This window comes from Citrus sinensis, chromosome 9 (genome assembly GCF_022201045.2).
Source record: "Citrus sinensis cultivar Valencia sweet orange chromosome 9, DVS_A1.0, whole genome shotgun sequence".
In the NCBI taxonomy this organism is placed as follows: Eukaryota; Viridiplantae; Streptophyta; class Magnoliopsida; order Sapindales; family Rutaceae; genus Citrus; species Citrus sinensis.
The window spans coordinates 1,881,444-1,906,633 of record NC_068564.1 but is presented as its reverse complement, the minus strand read 5'-3'; the positions used below and the strand labels follow the sequence as shown (position 1 = coordinate 1,906,633).

The 25,190-nt window shown below is 35.4% G+C and overlaps 4 protein-coding genes across 5 annotated transcripts; 3 read left to right on the top strand and 1 right to left on the bottom strand.

Moving 5' to 3' along the window:
• The first annotated feature begins 240 nt into the window (after positions 1 to 240).
• Positions 241 to 5,115, top strand: LOC102610532 (proline--tRNA ligase, chloroplastic/mitochondrial). The gene is made up of 11 exons (XM_006490595.4): positions 241 to 750; positions 830 to 886; positions 1,574 to 1,684; positions 1,862 to 1,948; positions 2,036 to 2,149; positions 2,236 to 2,442; positions 2,597 to 2,734; positions 3,261 to 3,422; positions 3,844 to 4,043; positions 4,420 to 4,503; positions 4,612 to 5,115. The coding sequence occupies exons 1-11, from the start codon at positions 376 to 378 to the stop codon at positions 4,751 to 4,753; spliced, it is 1,677 nt and encodes a 558-aa protein (XP_006490658.1). The 5' UTR covers positions 241 to 375; the 3' UTR covers positions 4,754 to 5,115.
• Positions 5,116 to 6,052: 937 nt separating this feature from the next.
• Positions 6,053 to 9,072, top strand: LOC102610027 (ubiquitin-NEDD8-like protein RUB2). 2 transcript variants are annotated; one of them, XM_006490593.4, is made up of 4 exons: positions 6,053 to 6,294; positions 6,982 to 7,217; positions 8,026 to 8,285; positions 8,778 to 9,072. In XM_006490593.4, exons 2-4 carry the CDS (start codon positions 7,125 to 7,127, stop codon positions 8,887 to 8,889), a joined length of 465 nt encoding a protein of 154 aa, XP_006490656.1. In that variant the 5' UTR covers positions 6,053 to 6,294; positions 6,982 to 7,124; the 3' UTR covers positions 8,890 to 9,072. The 2 variants fall into 2 exon arrangements, with proteins under 2 accessions (XP_006490656.1, XP_052289508.1); XM_052433548.1 differs by lacking the exon at positions 6,053 to 6,294 and adding an exon at positions 6,405 to 6,426.
• Positions 9,073 to 13,224: 4,152 nt separating this feature from the next.
• Positions 13,225 to 18,793, top strand: LOC102609710 (uncharacterized). Its single transcript, XM_006490592.4, has 5 exons — positions 13,225 to 13,520; positions 14,278 to 14,385; positions 14,762 to 15,074; positions 15,167 to 17,253; positions 17,337 to 18,793. The coding sequence occupies exons 3-5, from the start codon at positions 14,877 to 14,879 to the stop codon at positions 18,442 to 18,444; spliced, it is 3,393 nt and encodes a 1,130-aa protein (XP_006490655.1). The 5' UTR covers positions 13,225 to 13,520; positions 14,278 to 14,385; positions 14,762 to 14,876; the 3' UTR covers positions 18,445 to 18,793.
• A 68-nt stretch (positions 18,794 to 18,861) lies between these two features.
• LOC102622812 (ferric reduction oxidase 2-like) lies at positions 18,862 to 21,505 on the bottom strand. Its single transcript, XM_025092157.2, has 7 exons — positions 21,280 to 21,505; positions 20,991 to 21,191; positions 20,673 to 20,907; positions 20,263 to 20,590; positions 19,915 to 20,158; positions 19,100 to 19,806; positions 18,862 to 19,007 (listed from the first exon to the last, which is right to left on the bottom strand). Exons 1-7 carry the CDS (start codon positions 21,372 to 21,374, stop codon positions 18,868 to 18,870), a joined length of 1,950 nt encoding a protein of 649 aa, XP_024947925.1. The 5' UTR covers positions 21,375 to 21,505; the 3' UTR covers positions 18,862 to 18,867.
• Positions 21,506 to 25,190: the final 3,685 nt, after the last annotated feature.

Below are 25,190 nucleotides of genomic sequence, written 5' to 3'. Positions count from 1 at the left end.
TTGTTATCTGAAAATACTCCAAAAAAACTGCGCGTCGTATTCTTAATTCAAAGTTATTTTTCCTACATTTGTTTGTCTACGCTTTTTGAGGTTGAAGTTGAAAAGGCTATCGGTCCATCAGCCAATGATACTAGGCCCAAAAGTAAAAGCCCATTGGACACAGGGTAGAAAAAAACGATACTAGGCCCAACAGCAAAATATTGATCCCCCGTGGACATACCGAGTAACTATTACGATTTACGACGCACGGTGTAAATAACCTCGCCAGAGATTCCGAAACCAGAACCTCATCTCCTAAATCCTCGACTGTTAGTAGTTATTGTTACTAAGACGCGGCACCAGTCTCCACCATTTCACTCGAAACGACAATAGGAAATGGTATCGGCTTTAAGACTCCCCTCCTTACATCTCACTAATCTCTTCTCCTCCTCTCCCTGTATCTCCCGCCGGTCTTCGGCGATTCTACGGCGTCACCATCGCCTTCGGCCTCCGCCGACTCTGACTGCTGGATTCTCCGCTCAGAGCGCGGCGTCTAGTCCGCCGGAAACCGATGACAAAGTCGTGGAAATCGAGAAGAACCGAGCGAGTCAAGACCGAGGCAACCGGGAACGAGTCATCACGCCAAGGTCGCAGGACTTCAATGCTTGGTACCTCGATGTTATTTCCAACGCGGAGCTTGCTGATTACGGTCCGGTCCGTGGGACCATGGTTATTAGGCCTTACGGATACGCTATTTGGGAGGCAATTCAGGTATTTCGATCGCTCATTTTGTAGTAGAATATGAACTGCATTTGAATTATATTTTTATTTAAAGAAAATAATTTTGCAGGATTATTTGAATGTAAAGTTCAAGGAGACAGGGCACAGTAACATGTACTTCCCACAGGTATGGTTCTAGATTCTCTGTATGGTAGCTGAGAAAGTGTGAAAAAGGATTTTGAAGTGGTTATTACATGCGTGAGAAGCTACTCTATGCTCATAATGTTAATTGGTTTTACTGTATGAGTTACTTTCAGTGCTAAAATATACAAGATGTAAAGAAGATAGATGGGGTTTGATGTTCTGTAAACAAAGTTGTGAGTATTGAGTTCATTTTGTTTAGGAAAGATAGCCTAGCCTCTGCTGAGTCCTTTGCCTTTGCTTGTAGCATTTTTCAGTTATTGAACAAATTTTGAGTGTTGATCCTTGGAGATCTGTTGTCTAAAGTCTGTTAATGATGGTGAATTAAGAAATATTGCTTCATGTTTTGGTTGCGTCATTTGTATCACACAGTTTATGTCACTAGGGAAAGGGGAACATCTGATGACCCACCATGCATGAAAAATAAAGAATCACAAAGAATCTTCCAACAACTGGATCTCCAGAGACTGGAGAAGATTTATTTGATTTTTTTTTTTGGTACCAATTTCATTTTTCTTTTTGTGGTGATAATAAGAGGTGAGGTTTCTGATTATTTTTATCTGCATTATGATGTTTCTTGTGTCCCTTAAAAGTGTTTAATTTGTCAAATTCCTGTTACATATTAATATTTTAGGCTGATTTGTGAAATTTGGCTATTTACTTATCGCTGCAGTTTATACCATACTCCTTCATCGAGAAAGAAGCCAGCCATGTTGAGGGATTCAGTCCAGAATTGGCTCTTGTAACTATTGGAGGTGGAAAGGAACTAGAAGAAAAACTTGTGGTACATATATTCCTCAGAAAATACTGTCATTTACTTTTCTCTGTCTGGATATTATAAGCATGTTTGTTTATTTAGTTTGAATTAATATCTGAACTGATGTACTTGCTGGTTTATGTTTGTTTAAAACTATGACCTGAGTTTTGGCTTTGATTGTTGCACTTCCTGAGGCTGTAACAGGTTCGACCTACAAGTGAAACAATTGTAAATCACATGTTTACTCAGTGGATTCATAGTTATCGCGATCTTCCTCTCCTGGTTAACCAGGTACTACTATTTCAGACACTTGAAATAATCCATAGTTATTCGTGTTAATATCTCACTGCATTCTTTTCTCCATACAATTTGGTCCAGTGGGCAAATGTCACACGATGGGAGATGCGCACAAAACCATTTGTGAGAACCCTTGAATTTCTATGGCAGGAGGGCCATACTGCTCATGCCACTCCAGAAGAGGCAGAAAAAGAGGTTTGTGGTTCACTTGCACCTTGACCATTCCTATTGTCGCAATTGGTTGATGTCTCATTTGATGTTTTCGTGATGCTTGAGTGCAGGCAATGCAGATGATTGATATTTACACAAAGTTTGCTTATGAGCATACTGCAATACCCGTTATTGCTGGTCGAAAATCGAAAGTGGAAACTTTTGCTGGTGCTTCAAGGACCTACACCATAGAGGCTATGATGGGTGATAAGAGGGCATTGCAGGCTGGTACAAGCCACAACCTTGGGCAGAACTTCTCACTTGCCTTTGGAACACAGGTAAATGCATGCTACCAGATAGTTCTTTTTTCATACCTGTTGTAATCCAAGTTGTATTGTTGTTTCTTTTCATTGGTTAGTTATAGTTGTTATATGCATATATTTAATGTCCACCAGTGAGAGCAAGAAACTGACAAAATGTGCACTTATACAGTTCACTGATGAAAATGGACAAAGACAACATGTGTGGCAGACATCATGGGCCATCAGTACTCGGTTTGTTGGTGGTATCATCATGACCCATGGAGATGACACCGGGTTGATGCTTCCCCCAAGGATTGCGCCAATACAGGTATTCTTTTTGTTCTTGTACTTATGTTATAATTTATAAGTACAGTTGCCAACTGTTTAATTTTTTGGCATCTGTGAATATGTATCTCAATTAAACTGTAGATACTTTTGGGGAAATGAGACTTATCATTACTCTTTGACCCTGCATGTTTTCTCTCTCTCTCACTCTCTCTCTAAAGCCAACTACAGCGAATCTTGGAAGGCAGCAATTCCAAATTTACATGTTTTAGGGAAATTTGATTGTTGGACAAACAGAAGAATTACCTGTGGTCATCTGTCTATTATTTGCCACTGAATTTTGGGATTTCAGTTATGTCATTGCCTAATGGTGAACTGCTTAACATGTCTTTGAACATACTGAAGTTTAGATTTCATGGATACATTATAATGTCAAGAATTTTGAATTTAAATGATGGAAGTAATGTATTTTGTTGGATCTGGAGATAATTATTATAATGTCTTTTAATTTCCCTACTCATGATGGTTATAATAATTGTTTCTTTATCTTTTGCATTGGTTGCTTCCAGGTGGTGATTGTACCAATCTGGAAGAAGGCTGATGAGAAAACAGGAGTTCTCAGTGCTGCACTGTCAGCAAAAGAAGTTTTGCAGAAGTCAGGGATTAGAGTTAAACTTGATGACTCAGATCAAAGAACCCCAGGGTGGAAGTTTAATTTCTGGGAAATGAAGGTATTCTTTGAATTCTTGAAGATCAAACATATTGTAGTACTTAAAAAAAAGAATAGCCTATTCCTCTGTATCTCATACGGGTTTCATAATTCGGCGGTTAGTCCTTGAACCGAGTGTAGCAAACCTACAGAAATCGAAGAATCCACCACGAATTCTCGCTTCAAATTCAAATTATGTCATGCATGTTATAGATGGATATGTAAATAATCATAACTCTAAATCTTGGTAAGGAATCTCAACTGTATCGAAATGGTACCCATGTTTAGTAAGACCTTACCCAATGCTCTTATACCTGGTGTTTGTCTGCCTTATATGATATAGTTGTGATCCATATGTTGTCTAATGTCTTTTCTCTTAGATAAAATGGTGCTCAAAGATATTGTTTCGCTTGAATTGCCATAGTAATGGAATTTTCTTACAGGGAATCCCCTTGAGGATCGAAATTGGTCCTCGTGATGTTAGCAGTGGAAGTGTGGTCATATCTAGGAGAGATGTCCCTGGAAAACAAGGGAAAGTTTTTGGAATATCTATGGAACCTTCAATTTTAGAAGCTTATGTGAAAGACAAGTTGGATGAGATCCAGTCAGCTCTTCTGGAAAGGGCTACATCATTTCGGGATAGGTGCGTTCTTTTAGTCTATCGTTTTTTACAAATCTCTATAAGCTAAGTGCAATGTTAAATCATGTGTAAATTGTTTGAGCTCTACTTCCTATTGCAATAATGTTCTCTTTTCTTTTTCTTATTGAATCAGTGTAAATGTCTAATTATATGACAAGTAGTGGTAAATGACAATGCGAATCTTTTTTTATGACTAGATGAGCAAAATAAATGTTGATCTAGTTGAGGCGAGATAGAAGAATTCAACAAGGGCTCGTGTAGCATTTTTATTGGATAACTAAAGATAAATCAGATAATGGACAAATGATAGCCCTATTCATGGGACTCTGTTGTTTCCATCCTGTTCCACGCTTCATTTTATTTTGGTTTTCTTTTGCAGTAACATTGTGGATGTGAGTTCTTATGAGGAACTTAAAGAAGCAATATCCATGGGTAAATGGGCAAGAGGTCCTTGGTCGGCGAGGTAAATCCATTGCTATGATTTTGACTTTGGTTGTCCATATGTGACATCATATTACTAAGATTAAGAATGTGCATTAAAAATGTAAAAAAACTCCAATTGTTGGTACAGTGATGCAGATGAACTAAAAGTGAAAGAAGAAACAGGGGCAACCATTAGGTGTTTCCCCTTCGAACAGCCACAGGGGAATAAAACATGCTTCATGACAGGCAATCCGGCTCAGGAAGTTGCCCTTTTTGCAAAATCTTATTAAGTTTTCATCTTGCTCTGTCTTCAATCGTCTGAATGATAAAACTTTTTTCGCTACAGGTATCCGCCTTAAAAAGTTAAGGCTTTTTTTCTTTTTATTATACTAGAAGTACATAATTTTCATTAAATTGAGTGCAATGTAATTTATTGATTATTATAGATGGATGAAGCTTGTCAATTTTTTTTTATCATTTTTGTTTTCTCATTGAAGGTAAGTGTAATTAGAGTCTGACAGAGTCAGTTATCTGGAGCAATTTGATTTAGATATTAATATAGGAGATTCCTCTTAAATACAAGGCTACTCTCAGTTCCTATCGGAACTTTTAAAAGCACTTATCAGTTTATATGGTTCACATTCTTTAGTTTTATTTAAGATTGAGTTTGTACAGTTATAACTTTTAAGATATAGCATTAAAGTGTTTGGTAACACTAATTGTTGTAGTTTGGGAGCTAAGTTAATTTGATGTTACACTTGTATGTGAAAAAATTATTATATTTTTACTAATTTTATTAAAATTATTATTTAAAAATTATATTTACTACATATATTTACAGTTTTTTTTTTACAGCAGCGGTAACTTAAAAGTTACAACATCTCGATACCAAATAAGACTTTTGTCATTTTCAGTTTCATGCATTTGTCCTCCCTTGTTATCTGTTCATTTTTCTGGTTGTTTGTCCATAATATATTGAAATGTAGAGTCAGAGAGACTAATCTTGTACTAGATATGTCTTCAGAAAAGAGAGGCTTTGGAAATTTCTTATGAACTTTCCTGTACTTTAGTACTTTCTTTAAAATTAAAATAAGAAATTCCTTATTTTGCTTTGAGCATGGCTTATGGTCTATAGATTTAATTATAATTAATTGCACCAAATATTTAGACTCATAATGAATGGCATTTGTATTTTATCGAGAAGTGATTCACAATTAATATACTGTGCTTGTTGTTGAGGTGTCGTTGTAGAATAAATATAATTTATCCATTTCCAAAAAGTCAAAAGGCTAGATAGTGAAAAATTAGAGGAAATTCAGTGATGGTAACAAGCTAATGAGAGATATTGAAACATTGGAGGACTAACAAAGGAAATTGCTGTATTCGATATTAGCAATTTGCTAAAAACTCCAATTGGCTCGGCTCATTATTATATTATAAAATTAATTATTTAATAGATAAATTAAGGACGCAGAATAATTGAAATCTCGTGGCATTATTTTTTGTTCCCCTTTATCAAAACCTTCTTCCGTATTCGATTTTGACAAGTCACGAAATAGGAGACTCCTAACGAGGGCATTATTGTCAAAATGGCAAAAATAAACAAGGGTAGCGTCGACAAACAAAGAGAAGATTAGGCTCTGGAGGAGCAGGAGGCCCAGCCGGACGGTTAATTATCGTCGATAAAATGAAAGCCTTTATAAATAACTAAGCCGAAGGAGGAGGAGGGGGAGGAACAAAGACTTAGAAAAAGGAGAAGATCGTAATTTTACTCTACCCAGAGTTGAAAATCTTGAAACTCGGCGGCGATTTTGAGTTAAAGAAGAGGCAGGTAAATAATAATAATAATAATAATAATAATAATAATAATAATAATAATAAAAGATCGTAGCTTTTTTTATTTGTACGCTTTGTTTACAAGGTTTTCTGAAGAGAATAATTTTGCAAGCAGAAGCGACCGTTTGTATGTTTATCAAATCTGAGGAATCGTTGCTCTAATTTCGTGACTTCATCGATGACATCCCCTTGAATACGATGAAAGATAACATGGATGCTAATGGCATTGATGAATTTCAATATAAATTTCTTAATGGGCAAAATTTGAATTCGTGTTCTTGTGTTTACGTGATTGGATTTTATTGGTTGCGGATGATATATGCTGTCTCACAACTCAAGCTTTTTGGATGGTTATGAGGACTTTGCAAGGACGTCTACAAAACAACAGTTCATAGATAGATGTTAATTTTAGAACTTAGAAGCCAGTGATTAGAACAAATCATCTGAATATTTCATCTTGTTTGTCTGCTGTTATATTCTCTTGTTTATTTTGATGCAATGAAGCCCTGGTCCCTGGTGTTGGAAACCCACCTATTGAATTGAAGAAATAATGATCTGCCTCGCTTATGGTGGCATATGCTGGCAGATTTATAATTTATTAGCTGGACTAGCTGCTAATATTATATATCAACTTCTACTTTAAACTGGTTTCATTGCTGATCTGAATTCTATATTATTCCAGGTTCCAGGGAAAAGATTTGGCTCTGGAGGTGGCACGGCATAGCCTTTTTAAATAAAGACACTGAGTTTCTTTCTTTTTCTGTCTTCAAAGCTTCACCTTTTTTTCTCAAAGAAGAAGAGTGGGGGAAAAGAAATCAGAGCAGTATGCAGATCTTTGTGAAGACTTTGACTGGGAAGACAATTACTCTTGAGGTTGAGAGCAGTGACACCATCGATAATGTTAAGGCTAAGATTCAGGTAATCTTTTATTTGATTCAAGATGTCTTTTTTGTTGTTAACAATGGTTTCTTGGTGTGAATATTTATCTGGGTATGTTTGTTTTGATGGAAAGACGAGGTTTGTTTGGGAAAGTTATTGACCTTTTGATGCTAGGTTATGTGACAATCTGTTAGGGTTAGGGGTTGTGATAGAAATAGTGTTTGTGATTTGTTTTGGTGATTGAGCATCTCTTATTATTGATAACATAAAAATCTTGTCCCATCTTGAGGTTAAATTAGTACTAGCATTTTTTTTTAGGTTTAATTTTGATGAATTTCATTTATTGCGCCCTAAAAATTATGTTGGGGATGTTTCAAGATTTGATATTTCAGGGATATCTTCATTTAGCTATTTTATGAGATAGGTGTTGATTAATATTTTGCAATTTTCATGATATTCTCCATTCTTGATTAGCATGATTGTTGTAGAAAACAAATTAGTTTTCAGTTTTGTGGTACTGACAATAATTGGTTTACAAAATTGAATTCTAGACAATTTGTTTTAACTACCATACAATAGTAATCATAGAAGCAACTCCGTAGTGGTGATCGCATCTTTCGGTGTAGTCCAGGGTAGAAGTATATATTTAGTCTGTTACGGTTAGATTTCATATTCAGTTTATGATGTGCCTTATGTTAGGGGAGATTATAAATTGGGATTTGACTAGAAAGAAGAATGAAAAAAAACTCTGGAAATAAGTCCAAATTCTGATTTCATTATGCACGGGCTTTGATTTTTTGAGTTAATCTATTCATGTTTAATCAACACTTGAATATGTCTTTTACAGGACAAGGAAGGCATTCCTCCGGATCAGCAGAGATTGATTTTTGCTGGGAAACAATTGGAAGATGGCCGTACTCTTGCTGATTATAACATTCAGAAGGAGTCAACACTTCACTTGGTCCTGAGGCTCAGGGGAGGAACTATGATCAAGGTGAAGACACTCACTGGCAAAGAAATTGAAATTGATATTGAGCCAACTGATACCATTGAACGAATAAAGGAAAGGGTGGAGGAAAAAGAAGGGATTCCTCCAGTGCAGCAAAGGTATCTAGTTAAATTCCTTGTTCTTTTGTTTTTCAGTGACAAGTGATGCTAACTCCAGTGATTCCTTTGAGGAAGAGAGAGGAGAAAGAAAGGGGGAGGGGTGTGAGAAGAGCGGGGGAGAAAAAGAAAACACTTCAATGATTTCTGATTACATTGTGTATTCGCTGCACATTGATTCTCTTGTCATGTGAAATAATAACTTTAATGAGCAGTACCCAGTAAGCTCAAGAATGAGCTCAAGTTAAGAGCTAGGGCATGCATCAGAATGCATCCACTGAAAAGATACTTTTTTGCAGTGTGTACTTGTGTTGATTTCAGTGGTTCATGTTTTGATAATATGTGTTGCTAGGAGTCGCAATCATGTTTCTATCCTTCCCTTAGCAAAGTTAGAAAATTGGTTCTCTTTTTATCTGTACTGACAAGAATACAATTAAGTTGCTACTTCCGTTTAAACATTGTATATCTCAATTTCTCTTTTCGTACTTGTTGCAGGCTTATTTATGCTGGTAAGCAGCTTGCAGACGACAAGACAGCTCGCGACTACAACATTGAGGGCGGTTCTGTGCTTCATCTTGTTCTTGCACTGAGGGGCGGCGGTCTTTAAATGCTTCTTTTCGCATGAAGAGAATTCAGAATTCTACGTTATGTAGGCTTTATTTGGCCACGGAACTTGATGAACTTGAATGAGTTTGAAAACAAAGAACATATTCTATTTCTTTGGACTAAACATTGTTGTTTCTTCTTTCTTTCGCTTAATATATTTTCCTGTCAGGCTTAGTAGTCTTTACTCGGTTTTTTTTTTTTTGAATGACCATTCCCCGGAGAAGATCCAAGTTGATAATGGGAATTTTCTTTTTTAATGTACTGATACTCCAATGAGAAATTTAGTGAAAAGCTTTTAAATTCAAACAATTGTGTCATAGACTTGGGGGCTCTGTTTTTCCTTGTCTGAATTAATGTGAGTTGATGTAAAATATAAACAATGACCTAGTTTTTGGGCTTGATTGTTGCACCTACAATTGTCCTTGGTTGTGCACACTCACCAGTCCTAATATCATATTCATATATTTACTTATAATATTAAGGTAGTGTTCGATCAAAAAAAAAAAGATAGTGTGTGTGTGTTTTTTTTAAAATATAAAACCTGAATGAGTTTGAATAGATGTAAATGTGTGTATTTGAATAATTTGTTTGTATTTTCATTTAAAATTTGAATAGATCTGAATTCATATATTTGAATGACATGTTTGTTTTTATTTTTTTGAATATCTTAGTATAAGTGTAGAATCATTTATTTTTTTAAAAAGAAAATATTTGAAATATGTTACTTTGATTTTATAATCTCATAAATATTAATAATATTTATATTTATTTGTTAAATAAATGATTCGATTAGTAAAAAAAATCGAATGTAAATTTTAACAAAGCATGAAAAATTAAAAAAATATATATATCTAACACATATGTATAAAGTGATGGACCTATTATAAAATACACTTACTTAAGTCTCATTATGTTTAAAATTCTCATTCACAAAAAAAAAAAAAAGAAAAAAAATTCTCATTCCCTTGTCTGAATTAATGTGAGTTGATGTAAAATATAAACAATGACCTAGTTTTTGGGCTTGATTGTTGCATTTACAATTGTCCTTGGTTGTGCACACTCACCAGTCCTAATATTATATTCATATATTTATGTATAATATTAAGGTAGTGTTCGATAAAAAAAAAAAAAGATAGTGTGTGTGTTTTTTTAAATATAAAACCTGAATGAGTTTGAATAGATGTAAATGTGTGTATTTGAATAATTTGTTTGTATTTTCATTTAAAATTTGAATGAATTTGAATAGGTCTGAATTCATATATTTGAATGACATGTTTGTTTTTATTTTTTTGAATATCTTAGTATAAGTGTAGAATCATTTATTTTTTTAAAAAGAAAATATTTGAAATATGGTACTTTGATGTTATAATCTCATAAATATTAATAATATTTATATTTATTTGTTAAATAAATGATTTGATTAGTAAAAAACATCGAATGTAAATTTTAACAAAGCATGAAAAATTTTAAAAAATATATATATCTAACACGTATGTATAAAGTGATGGACCTATTATAAAAGACACTCACTTAAGTCTCATTATGTTTAAAATTCTCATTCACAAAAAAAATAGAAAAAATGATAGTTGAATATGCTTAGAACAAAGAAAATTGATAAATAAAAAAAAATTAAAGGATAATTTATATATAGAAAATAAATGTATTTAATAGAGGTGCTAATAAAATAGAATATTAAAGTTTCATTTAAGTATTTTGTCATTCACGTAAAAATCAAAATATTTAACTTTTTCCATTCATACCTAAATATCTTATGATCATATATAAATTATAAATAAATAAATTAATTAAAAAATTAAAAAAATATAAAAATAATTAAAATTCAAACTTCAAATAAATAAAAAAACAAACGGCGTGGTACAGTAGGTAATTAAGAGCAATTTGACTATAAGATATTAATACTCCTTTTTCCCCTTTCCTGTGCGGTATATTTTTTCCAACTCTTTGTGGAAAATATGTTGAATTGTAGAGCGTTTAATCTTGTGCTCAGACATGTCTGCAGAAAAAAAGGAGAAGCGTAGGAAATTTCTCATGAACTTTCCTTTTTTATTTAGTACTTTCTTTGCTTTATTAAATTACAAATTCTTCATTTTCTTTGGTGGAGTCCGCCTACCTCACGATAAATGTACGTTATAATCGTTTATTTTTGTTTTTTGTTTTGTGCTTCATTCAAATTCAAATCGAATTTGATCCTTCACTTTCACAATGGGAAACTGAACTGGGTGGAATTAGCATATGAATTTGCTTCCCTTTTTCATGATTTTTTTTTTCTTCAATATGGAAGAAATGATAATTAAAGAAAAACAAAGAAAAGTTTAAAATAAAATAAAGAAAGAAGAAGGAAAATAAAAACACACTAGAAGAGCAAAGGGCTAAGGGACATAAAATTAGGTGGAGTACACCTTTGAGTGGGTCCAGTTGGTGATGCTGATATCAATTGGCAAAGAGGAAAGAGAATCTTTTGACCTTTTTTTTTTCCCCTCATTTTTTTATTTATTTTGGGGTTAGTGGGGTCGCTCATCATCATGATGCCCGGGGCATGGTGGTGGTGGCGGCGGCGGTGGCGGTGGCGGTGATGGCGGCTTCAAGGTCACTGGGTGTGGAGGAAAGAAAGGAATCAAATTATGCATAGAATGTCTCACAATCACATTGCTTTGCCTTGTTTTTTAGGAATTACCGGAAATCCAACTTTGTGCTCAAAGCATAATTCCTTCCTGCCTTGGGATGCAAAAACTTTTTTGACAAGTGAAGAATAGACATGTCTCCTTCCTTCTTCTTCCTTTTTTTTTTTTTGACCCTTTTCCTTTTTATATTACAATCGATTCATATTTACAATAAAAATTTACTCAAGTAATCGATATTGAAAATTCTACTCCATCCACCCATATTAAAGTGAGAAAAAAAAAAAAACTACTTTTAAAGTTAGAAGCGAATAGAATCCTAGCGTATGTTAAAACTCAAACCCATATTCTTAAATTTTAAGTATAAATTACTAAAGAGTCATGAGATAATATAATTCGAACTATAATATTACATTAGTTTCTATGAAATATTAGGCCCAGATAAATAATATTCTCACAGAAGAGAAATATTTCTTCCACTCATATTTTATAAGGGAGAAAAATATAAATTAATTCCGTACAATTATATTTAATTGAGAAATATTGAGTCCATATAGATTCGAACTACTGCCCTCACGCTTACGAGGATAGTGGTTCACCACTTGGCCGAGTGGCGACAAGTCTCCTTGGATAAATAGAATCTATACACAAAATTTTGTTTGTATATCTACGATTATTACTCTATAACATATAATCGATTTAAATGAAAAGTATACAGCGATTAACTTATGGGAAAAAATTACTTTGATTTGTAAACACCAATCCAAAAAGGGAAAAATGAAGCGGACGCTGAATTTAGATCACACACATAACAGATGGTGAAAAGTTAAAAAGAAAAGAAAATTAGTGGAAATTTGGTTCATTGCAGCGTGCGTGTTTTTTTTTTTTGGTATATGAAATTTTTGTCTATTTTCCAATTTAATTTTTTATTTTATTCAAACGAGGAATCTCTTCACACTGTATTTCATTCCTTTTTTTTAACATAAAATTCAAAAAATTTATCTATCAAAATAATATTATAATTTTTAATTAAAAAAACTCACATTCTTACAATCATACGCAAGCAACGAATTTGTTTTATTGGGTAAAAACTCCAGTCGAAGAAGCTCCGTTTAAAAAGGCCATAGCAAACGCATCTCAGAGAGTGACATGCTAAGTGGAGGCACCAGGCACCCTCAACAACACTTGTCGTGTTTGATATAAATTCCAAAAGTCAATTAATTTGCCTTTCCCCTCTCCAATTGCTTCACCAGTTGACTATGAGTTAATTCTGCGGGCACAAAACAATTTGAGTTTCTACAATTTTCAGTCATAATCAACGCAGCACAAATCCGTCCAGCCAGTAAAAATATTATTATTAGTTATGAGGAAATTTCAACTTATGTATATGTAAACAGTGAAGGCACTAATTGAGACTCAACTTTTGTGGAATTTTATTTAAAAAATATATCGTTGGTTTTTCATTTATTCTTTCACTATTGACTTTCTCCCCCCCTGTTATAGCCAAGAAAATCGACACTTCGAGAAAAAAAAAAAAGGCACATTTATTAATTCTCCTTTTCCCCCAATACGTACCGCATTCAATTTTTGGCAGGGCCCGAAATTAGAGGCCCCTGGCGAGGGCGATATTGGAAAAATGACAAAATGAGCGAGGGTAGCGTCGGGAGAAAGTCAATGATAAATACATAGTGATGATAGGGCTGTGAAGGTCTCATCCAAAACACACAGAGAAGATTTGGCTCTTGAGGAGGAGGCGCAGCGTTTGATGGATTTGCGATCAAAGGTCCCGTATTCGGACGGTCAATAGTCGTCGATATTGTGAAAGCCTTTGTAATATATAACAAGACCAAAGAAGAAGACGAAGAGGAAGAAGAAGAAGAAGGAGAAGATCGTAATCTTCTTTAGCGAGATTCAAAGATTTTGTTTAAATCTCTCGAAGCTTTTCGTTCGAATCGTGAAACTCGGCGGCGATTTGAGTTGAAAGAAGCGGCAGGTATATAATAATAATAAAAAAATCGTAAGCTTTTTTTTATTATTTTGTTTGTGGTTGTTTTTCTTCAAAACAGCGGAGAAGCTTCTCTCCTGAAAAGATCTAAATCGGCTTTGATTTTGTAATTCATCGGCTGCCGAAGATTAAAGTTAGGGTTTCTCTCTGAAGAGGATAATGTTCACATGCCGAAGCGACGATTTTTATGTATAGGGGTTCTTGTATCGGCGAATCCGAGGAATCTTTTACATTAATCTCGTGTCTTCATCGATGACCTCGGCTTGAATAAAATCTGGATGCTAATGGCGCAGATGAATTTTTTATCTAAAATTTCTTTATAGGAGATTTGAACTCCTAATCTTTTGTTTACATGATTGGATCTATTGGTTGCGGATGATATATGCATCTCCGAAATCTCAAAGCTTTTGATGGATCTGAGGACTTTGCGAGGAGAATTTCGAAACAACAGATTCATAGATGTTGATTTTTCAACTTAGAAGCCTGTGATTAGAAAGCATCATCTGAATATTTAATCTTTTTTATGTCTGTTATTATATCCTCGTGCTCTGGTTCCTAGTGTTGGAACCTGCTTATTGAATTGAGGAAATCATGATCTGCCTTGCTTATGGAGGCATATACCGCCAGTCTTATAATTTCTTATCAGCGTTTGGGCTTGATAATATGTTATCTATTAGCTGGACTAGCTGTTAATGTTATATATCGTCTTCTACTTTAAGCTGATCTGAACTTTATATTATTACAGGTTGTAGTAGTTTGCAGATCTGAGAATTCTTGAGTCCAGCTGGTAATCACTGAGGAGAACCTTCCCTATCAAAAATTTATCGGTCAAGATTGGGGGAATTAAATTTAAGTAAGTTGCCGAGGGAGTTCTTATTGTTCCATCTTGTACTTTTAAGCTTAAAAGATTGCTTTGAGGTGGGTAAGGGGCCACCTGTATCGGTCGTTGTCTACTTGTGCTATTAGTCACATAGTAGTTAGGTGCCAGGTGATATTTATATATTCAGCTCAGTTTGGTAATTGAATACAGATCTTCACTCTTCGGGGCTATTCTGATTTCTGATGTTTCTTGGGCTGGGATGGAGCTTGAGCACCCTAAAGAAAATAAAGAATAAAGAATTGCTTCACTAAATACTATTATTAGTTGTGTTGCATTCAGTATACAAGCGGTGTTCCCTTAATTGAAATGTTTTGGTATATTAATTGAAGTTTTATGTTACCTTTCTCAGACGTGATCGTGTACTTGCTCTAGGGGATTTCCCTGGAAAGCAAGAAGCTACGGCTACCTGCAAGACTTGTTGTGTTGAACCATTAGTTGATGGGATAGGATCTGTACCTAAAAGGATGATGAGCACAGCAGGTCTAGAACTTACAAATTTCATAAATCCTGATCTCACTTGGAAGAAAGTAGCTAAAGGGAATAGGAGCGCAACAAGGCGTACTAGGAAACCAGGAGGTAGAAACTTGATTATGAGTGCGGAGGTAACTGAAAATAATGTTTGCAAAAGGGCAGAGGATACAACAGTTTCGGAGTCTGAGAAGGTAATTATTGTGGCTTTGTTTGTTGCTTTTTAACTTCATTGTTAACTTTGCATTCTGCTTCATGATTATGGTTTGCTTTCTTCCTCTGGCAGCTTGGTGTGGCTGTTCTTGGACGACGTTTCAGCGATGAAATAGAGCACGTGCCTATTAAGAAAAGGAAATTTAACTTTCGGTCCTCATCCCCATCACCTCCGCGGCCTCAGACCCCATCATCCATTGAAGTGGTTGAACATGCTTCAGGTCAAGGGGCGTGTTCAAATTCAAATGGAAAGTCTCTTCTTATGGTGGCTCCTAGTCATGGTGTTGTTGATGAGAAAATTTCAGGTTCATTGAAGGAGAAGCTTGGTTATAGAGAAGACTTCTCTGGTATTGAGATACTTGCAGCTGCGGCATGCGGTAATAGTTTTGATGCTGATGTTGACCACCCAGAGGAAAAGCCAGCGGTGGAAGGATCTGTACAAGACAATGGTTCTACAGTGCTTATGGGAGAAGCTGTTGCAGTGATGGAGGCAGCTGATTGCCCCTCAAGAGATGCAGATGGAATAGAGGATTCTTCTGTTCAAGATACTAGTGCTACTTTTGTGCAGAATTCTTCTAATGAAAAGGAAAACAGAACTTTAGAAAAGTCTGTACCTTCAAGACTACATTGGGATTTAAATGTAGTCATGGATGCATGGGAGGAACCTTGTGATGGTGTAAGTGTTGGTTCTCAAACAAAAGATGTAGAAGGTACTTCGGTTGTTGGGAGTGTAGAGCATCATATTTTGAAATATTTTGAGACAGAGAGTGAAACTAAAATTCTCAAAAATGATAAGATTTCAACTGAAGTACATGAGGAGACCCACTTGTTTTCGGATGGGAGAGGCTTGGCTAAGGGATCAGACAGAGAAGACAATCAAATGGAAGCTAGTTCTGGCCTTGATCGCGGCCTTAATGAATGTGATGCTGATCTGAAAGACTCCACTCAAGTTGTAAGCTTAAATTCACACATAGCTAGTGTTGTGTGCCAGAATAATGTGGCAAGCGATTCATCACTACCCTGTTACGTTGAGAAGAAGACAGAATGTTGTGCTTCTAGTGTCCAAGAGGAAAAAGTTGTGCCTGCTGAAAGTGCACAGGTGGATGAATATGATGTTGCTTCTACTCATGTATCAGCTTTAGATAGGGTTGTTTGTGAGTCTGACAGGACCTCGCTAAATGAAAATGGTGAAGATTCTGGTAGAGCATCTTCCTTACATAATGACGTAAATACTGACAAGGAGATGATTAGCATGGACAATTGTGAACAAGCTGATCCTGTCATGGTAGAGCCTGCAAGTAAAGCGGTTGATCCTGTCATGGCAGAGCCTGCAAGTAAAGCGGCTGATCCTGTCATGGCAGAGCCTGCAAGTAAAGCGGAGGAAGCGTGTGTTGATCATCCTTCACCCAAGTATGAATATGTAGCATCTAGTGGATCTGTTAAGGAAGTCGAGACTGTGGTAGCTGAGGAAGCAAAAGGGGAGACTGCTTTACTGCATGTTGGGTCTGAAGAACCGATGCACATGTCTTCTGGAATTGTTACTGCTAGATTAGATACGGGGTGTGGACTTGCTAATGAGGAATCCGGAGGTTGTGCTCCTTCAAACAGCTCATGTAAGATCAACTTTGAAGAATCCTGTGACGACATTTGTGTGTCAGACACTTCTCATGATGGCAAGGTACACACAGTTCTCATGGAAAGCTCTAGGGAGTTGCAGGATGGTTATGATTCTCAGTTTGAGGACGGCGAATTGAGGGAAACAGATGCACATTGCTGGGAGGAAAATGATTGTGAGGGTGAAGAAATTGAGCAAGTAGACTACGAGTCTGAATGTGATGGAGAAAGATTATGTACTTTTGAAGCTGAAGATAATGACAATAAAAGAAAATTTGAGAGTGGGTCTAGTCTAGGATCGGGTGAGGTGACTGAAAAATCTGAACAAGGTGCTGTAGGTGATGCTTTTGGAGATTCTTTGATGAGCTCTGAGGCCAGAATTTCAGAAGCAGCTCATGGCAACAAAATAAAGAAAGATACTGCTGATTGTGAAGAGTCCAGTGGTAAAGATTTCACTTATACAATGGTTGGAGCAAGGGCATCCAGAAGGGACTTGTTGTCTCGCACTCAAGGATCTTTATCTTCCAATGTTCTACAGAGATGCGGGTAATTATATGGTTCCAATTAATTTTTCCTGATATACATTCAATTTTCTCTTTGGCTGGTTGCTAACTAGTCTTTTGTTTCAGATCCAATAATTTTGATGATTTATGTCCTCGGTCAGAAAGGGAGTCTGATCCAAACAACAGATTCATGGGACGGGATAGATTTTCTTTGCATATGCGTCGTAGAAGCCCAGGAGGTGGCCACATTGTCAATACCCGTCAGTCTCCTCCTTGCCATGGCCCTTACGGATCTGGGCGTCCTCGGCCAAGAAGTGTTGTTGAGAGCCGTGGATTTTTAATGGCCTCAGACCGAACAATGTTTGAAGTATCTGGAGTTGAAGGGTTTGACAGCCGTGTACGGAGGCAATATATGAGCTCTTCCTCAAACAGTGTCTATCGGTCCATTAATCGGAGACCCCTGGGCTGCAGGGATGATATTTATACTGGAACAGCTCCTATTAGAGATGATATTGGTCCTGATAGGAGTAGGTTTAGGAGATATCCAGAAGGCATCAGTAGAGGCTTCAGGGAGGACTATCGCAGGCCAATGCCCAACTATCCTGCTGATGATCATATGCCACACCGGATAGCCAGGAGAGAGAGAAGTATTTCTCCACTTGGTGGGGAGAGACCCCATTATGCTCAACCTTATAAGAAACCCAGGTCGAGATCCAGAAGCCGGTCGCCTAGTTCATGGTTTTCAATGAGGGATCGAAATGAGGGGTCCAGACGCCGCAGCAGGTCGCCAGATTTTAGGTCTACCAGAATAAATAGGGTGAGGGCGCCTTTTAAGAAGCGTTTTGAAGTTGAATACGAAGAAGGGTTCATGTCCCCACCAAGAAATCGGATGTCGCCACAGCGCAATCCTCCCAGGTTTGATGACCGGATCTCTGGTTTAGATAATTTCAGGGATAGGAAATCACCGGTTAGGATGTTCCGTCAGAGCCAAAGGTTTGATTCATCACGTCCCTTTAGACCCATGATACCTCCCAGAAGATTTCCAGATATGGGCAGTGGTGCTGGTAGGGGATATAAGTATGAAGGTACTGATCTTGATGATAGAAGAAAGCCGGGGAACCGATATGAGGTTATTCATCGAGTAAGGCGATATGATAATGATGGTGATGGAGTTATGCGGCGGTTGAGGTATAATAACAACCCAGAGGATTCATTTGTAGCTAATGAATCGTAGACTGTGGCAGAGTGCTCTCCGCATTGCAGCCTCAATTCTTTTTGAATAGAAACAGTGTATGGTGACTCCTCAACTATTAGGGTTTTATTTGCTGTTGAGGAGATGCTTCCTTCTTTAACCCGTTTCATCTCCTTGTCAGAATTTTTATTTTCCATCTGAATAGATAGGCTTAGTTTTGTCCATCTTTTATGTCGTTCTGTTTATCCTTTTATTTTCATCTTACCGTCCATTGTAAGTCCTATTTCAATGTGGCCTTTAAAATATGACGACTGGCAAAAGTTTGTGATGTTTGTGTTCGTGTTATATTATCAATGAAAATAACAGTACTAGTCCCTTTTTGTATTATCAATTACATGGACGTGCAAAATCCTGCAATCTGACAAAAGAAGCCCGTGCGCCAGTGTTACAAGCTTCTTTAGCATTTCACCAGCTAAAGGCTATGGATTCGAAATGGAGATTGTTTGCAAAACCAGATGCACAGATTTCCCCCACTTCTTGTCTCATCTTTTTGGGCCCGCTAACAAGAACTCCAACATTTGTTGCTTCAATTTCCATTAGTAGCTCTGCCAAGAAGAATTTCCCAGTCACCCTTGTTAAGGAAGCAAACTAATTTAATATGATTTAGTAAGACTGGAAGATAAAAATGAAAGCTTACTTTTCAGGTTAGGTCTTTCACCGTAATGAACTCTGGTGGCCTGAATAAAAGACTGATGGGGAAGGCTCTCCAGCTCTCTCTCTGCATTGTAAAACCATGAGGCTGGGGAAGCAATTGGTGTTGGTTTCTCGGTGTTTTGAATCCGTGTCATTTCCTTGGTATGCTGCTTTTTGTTCCAAAGAAAAGCTGCCGTTGCTGTAATGACTATTGAGACGCAAATGAGCAACATGTTTAGACCGCCTCTCCATGAGGTAGCGTATATCGTATTAGAATTATGGTCAATTGGGTAAATATAGTATCGGGTAAGAAAGCCAATGAGCACTAGAAATATGATAAATGAAGATGAAATTATTGCGGCGAGCCAGAGCCAGCTTTTGGGGCCTAAAATTGCAGAAACTGGGGAGTCTTCTGCTTTGGGCTTGAACCATAGGGTTTGAACAAGTTGGCGGTTGTTTTCTGCGGATTTTTTCTCCCTTGTTACATAGGCTTCAATTTGCACTTCCAAAGGAGAAATGTCAAGGGTTGTGCCTAGAACTGGGAGAATGAGGTCTAGCATGGCGAGATCCTGAGATTTCTTGAAAGCAGATATAAGGAGAATCCGTGGAGTTTTTCCAGTTGAATTATTGGCCAAAGAGAGCAGCTCGCGGATGATGGAGATGAAAGGAGTAATGCCACTTCCTCCACTTATCATCACTAGCATGTCGTGCCTGCAGAATAGCTTCATGTTAATCAAATTATGTATTTTCACAACAAAATTTTTGAAATTTTCTTGTACTGTTGGCTGATTATATGTATATACATATATAAATACAAACCCTGTAAAATGGGTTGAGGCAGGTCCATAGGGTCCTTCAATGGAGACCTCAAGGCGGTCGAGAGGCGAGGGAGAAGAAAGCTTTTGAAACAACTTGCGAGACCAACTTCCTTCACTTTTGATGACAACACTTAGCTTGTCAGGATCCACATTGCTGCTAGAAGTAATTGTAAAAGGGTGCCATTGCAACTTGGAAATCACAGGCACATTTACAAATAAAATGCTGGTCGGATTGTAGCTTAACCCTGCACCAGAACAACAATGTACAGAATATCAGTAAATCGAGGGCTTTTCTGCACCAGAATCAACGATAGGCATCATATCAAGTCGTTGGTCGAATAGGCTTGACCTGGGCTCTTGAAGAAGTTCAATTCAACAGTATCACAGGGTAAAATGCGAGCTGAAACCAAACGAATTCTTTGTTGGGATTGCAGGAATCTCAAATATCGATCAATCAAGAAGAGATAGAAGCCGGGAAGGATGATGCAAGAATAGGAGAACCCCACATGAAGCACAAAGAACACAACAAAAAGAATGTAGAGATGATGAGTGTAGAAGAAGAGCTCAAAAATCTTTCGCCTAATACGTGGGATACTTGTTATCCACATGGCTAATCCAGCAAGCAAACCTATTTCTCCAGCCACATTTGACACAGCTACCTTGTCCCATCCGAGCATCTAACATTCAGCAAAAAGGTAATAAGTAATTTGGACCCAACTGAGAAGAGAATGTGAAAAAATTGGAACAAAATTTTGTTACCTGAGAGATTTGGTCTGTCTTGGCCCAGAAGATGATGTAACATAAACCATGTGCAGTAAAGATGGTCATGGCAATGTGCCCGAGCCAAATATGATATTTGATGCTGGCCTCGGAGGTGAGGCCAATGAGCTGCAAGACTGATGATCCTCTAGTCACAGGAAAGAAGAGAAAGGCTAGGCAAATGTTCCCAACGAGGCCTAGCGTTAGGCCTGACATTTCCAATTTAGCTACCCACCTGCCAAACCGCTCAAACCAAATTAGTTTGAATTATTGTATCATTCAAAGTGAATCAGAAAAGCAAAATGTGTTAAGTCTTACGCTTGCTCTCCATCATGTGCGGGTGCCTGTTGGCTAATTTGTGCAAACATTCCGTGCAAGTAAGAGGAGAAAGACCAAACAAGCAGTGCAATGAACATTATTGCAAATGACAGCTCTATCCAAGAAACAATCCCAAGAGGGCCTTTTACAAGCACTGGTCGTCGCCACGTGGCAAAATGGGAAATATTCTCCCCCTCACTGCTGCTTCAGAGGGACCATTCGTTACTTCATTATTATAAATCAACTATACGAAAGAAAAGCTGGGAGTAATTAATAGAGAGGTTATTACCTTTTAACATTGTTATCATTGCAATTGTTACCAAGATGAAGGTATAAACAGCTCAAGGCAGCAATGAAGAGAATGGGAAATGAGTAAATTAACATATACGCACCTATTCCAATAGAAACATGTGTTAGATTCTTTGATTTATTTAAAATAGTGATATGTTGGAAATATTGACAACTGTCATGCTTCTGTTTAATGAGTTTACAATGCACGTCAAATAAAGTATTTAGTAAACACCCATTTTTACTTTATAATTAGTATTTAAAAAATATTCACTCCCGTGTACTTGATAGCTTGTTGATACGAAAGAACCTAAACACACTTTTCAGATAGCAAGACAACAGAAGCAAAGAATTTGACTGTTAACACAAACCTTGTTCTCCAAAATAAGTGGAGTTTGTTTTTGATTGGATTTGAGGCAACCAGTTTAAGTAAAACTTGTTAGTGGGCATTATGATCCACAGCAGTATGTACCCAAGAAAGATCACCATCACTAACAGCTTTATAGCTGATTTAATGGTCTCCATTTTACTTCACAAGAAGCAGGAGCAAAATCCCTTTCTTTAGTGAAAAGATTTCTTAATCATATAACTATATGTATATAACTATATATATACAGCAACGATTTAACTAATAAGTTAATAAAATAGCTCTGAAAGCCAAATTATCTGTCAATTATCTCCGAACAAGAACAAGATATTGGAATTTTAAAAAAAAATCAATGAAAATAGAGATCACACTTCCTTTGAATTTGACTAAGCAATAATAATCTATTTTTTATTTTATTTTAGTAACGTGCCAATACGGTGAATACAATCGCTTTGGGCTTTAGCGTTACTTCCAGTTCAAGTGTCAGACAATTTGTTCTAAGATTTTGACCGATGTTTACTTTCATTCATGTGCGGAGAATGACTATATACTACAGTGGAAATATATATATATATTTTTGGGGAAAGCTTTAAATTCTAATTACACTCTTAAATTTTCTTTTTTTTTTTAATTTTGACCCTCCATTGATTATACATTATATACATATATAGAAACATGGGGTTAGAAACAAAAATTTAAGGATGTAATAAAAAATTTGAGATTTTAAATAGAGAATGGATGACGATGTACCTGACATTGATTATATTGTAAAAAGCTCTCGTATACTATATGTATAAGATTATATGATATTTTTTTATTGATTTAGCTGTGTGAAAAAAACAAGTAATTGAATTCACACTCTTTCTGTATATGGTTGTTTAGATTGGAGTAATTTTTATTTTTTTATTTTATGAATGCTAGTGGTTGATTTGTCTTTAGCTGTACATCTTTATCACCAAAAGTGCCACGGCAACTTTGGTTATTTATATTACAAAATTACATAAATTTACATGAGAAAGTATCTTAGCCATAAGACATTTGAAGTGTTTTGTTAATCCTTACTATCAAGGCGGTCTAATAAAATTTTCCAAGCTTAATATTCTTATAATTGTTCTCGGCTCGTTCTCATAATTTGAAAACTTTAAAATAATAGTTTCATTATTAATACTAGGTAAAAGGACAATGAACCCCTTAAAGTTTGGAAAAATGGGCATAAAACCCCTTAACGTTTTAAAAAAAAACATATAACCCTATTTTTATTATTAAATTCCATTTGTTTTAATAGTAAATTTATTTTTAATTTACAATTACTATTATATCCCTATAATAAATAATTCAATATATTGACTTAAGATATGTCATTGATAACATGTATAATGAAATCAACAACTTTTTATTTAAAACTTAAAATTGAGTTGTAATTACTTTTTGCCCAAATTATTCACTCTAAATTATTAGTATACTCTTCCTAATGATAGGATGATAAAAAAATGATGAATAATAAGAAAATTTAAAATCAAATTTATCATTGAGAAGGGTATGTTCATAATTTAGAGTGAATAATTTGGGCAAAACGTAATTACATTTTAATTTTCAGCTTCAAATAAAAAATTGTTAATTTCATTACACCCATGATATGTTTTAGGTCAATATATTGAATTATTTATTATAGGGACATAATAGTAATTATAAATTAGAATAAATTTACTTTTAAAATAAATATAATTTAATAATAAAAATTAGGGTTATATATCTTGTTCAAACCGTTAAGGGATTTTATGTCGTTTTTCTCAAATGTTAGGGGACTCGATGTCTTTTTCCCTTAAAACTATTGAATCAAGGAACGAAAAAAAAAACCTTAATTTAGCAAATAATTTTATCTCTAAATCTTTGAACTTGTAATTATACCTTCCAATTGGTGAAATGAGACAAAGAAAGCAGAAGAATTTTGATGGAGTAAAAGAGGGTTGTTTGATCAAGGGTGAGAAGTGAGAGGCAAGCTTATTAAGAGGGTTTTGTTTGTTCGGGAAAAGAGTAGCGGCCATGTGCCTGTAAGATTTGAGAGATTAGATAGGTCATTTTGTTAATATTTTAATTGAGTTGGAAAATATTATTTTGCCCTTACTACAAAACACAATTTATAAAATTAATTGATTATAAAATTTTCAATCCAAAATTGGCCCCATTGAAAAATAATTATCCAAAAAATTATAATGAAATTAAAGGAAATTTGTTCCCAATAGTGCCAATTGCCCACACTAGACAATAAATAGATAAGTCTTACTTAATATTGTGGTTAGGAAGTTAAAGATTATTTTATCTCATTATTGTTGGATGCAAAATCTATTTATGCTAACCATTTTGTCAAAATATCAACTTTGAAGGCCATAGCCTTTAGTTTTGGGTTGAAAATTGGGCTGAGAAGAAAATTTATGTTTTTATTAAAAATCAATTCGAACTTTTTTCTACCGAAACTCTCTTTGGGTCAAAAAGAGGTCTCCCAAAGACTTTCACATTATTTCAAAAAGTTCTCCCATTTTTTCTTTGAAATATTTGATTTTTTAAAAAAGCACCAAAATTTTTGTAAAATTATTACGGACCTCGAGATTGACTCTTATTTTTCTTTTTATTATCTCGCTTCACTAATATCTATGTGCGTGCAAAAAAAGAGTTCAAAATTTCGAAATCAACCTTTAGTTGCCCAAAATCATGTGGTATAGTGTCTTTGGTTCTAGACCCAAAATACATTTGGAAGAAAACTTGGGTCATTCTTCAAAAACTAATTTAGTTTTCTTCCAAAAATCCTTTTCAGGCCATGAAGAGGCCTCTCAAATAATAAATATCACATTATTCCGAAAAGTCCTTTGAACCTATTTGGGATTCTCTTTAATTTTTTTTTAAAATGAAAATTTAATTATTTCAGATCTCAAAACCAACTCATGTTTTTCATATTCTCTAGTTTCACTAATATCTATGTATATGCAAAATATCAGCTCAAAAATTTAAAATCACCCTTTAGAGGCCCAAAATCATATGCAAATCAGCTCATTTTTTTCTACCAAGAACCTCTTTGGCAAAAAAAAAAAAAAAAAAAAGCCTCCAGAAGACACTCACATCATTTTGAAAACTTCTCCTAAATTTTTTTGAGATTTTCTTTGATTTTTCAAAAAAAATACTGAAAAATCTGTAAAAATTTTTCCAGACCTCAAAACGAACTCTCTTTTTTTTTCCTATGATTTAATTTCACTAATATCTAAGTGCATGCATAAAATCGGCTTGAAATTTTGAAAGACCGAAGCTATTAGCACCCTTCTAATCTCCTATTAAAACCCCTCCTCCATGTTTACACTTTTACCCTCAATTATAATTACACTAAAGGACAATGTAATCATTCGACAATTTGAACCAACTTTTTACACCACAATACGCCAGCAATTTGTTTTGAAATTAACAAAAAAATTGTTAAAGATTTTCAAAGCAGTTTCTGAATTAATCATGGGGTCCCTCTATGATGCTGTAATTTTTTTTACAACATCAATAATGTT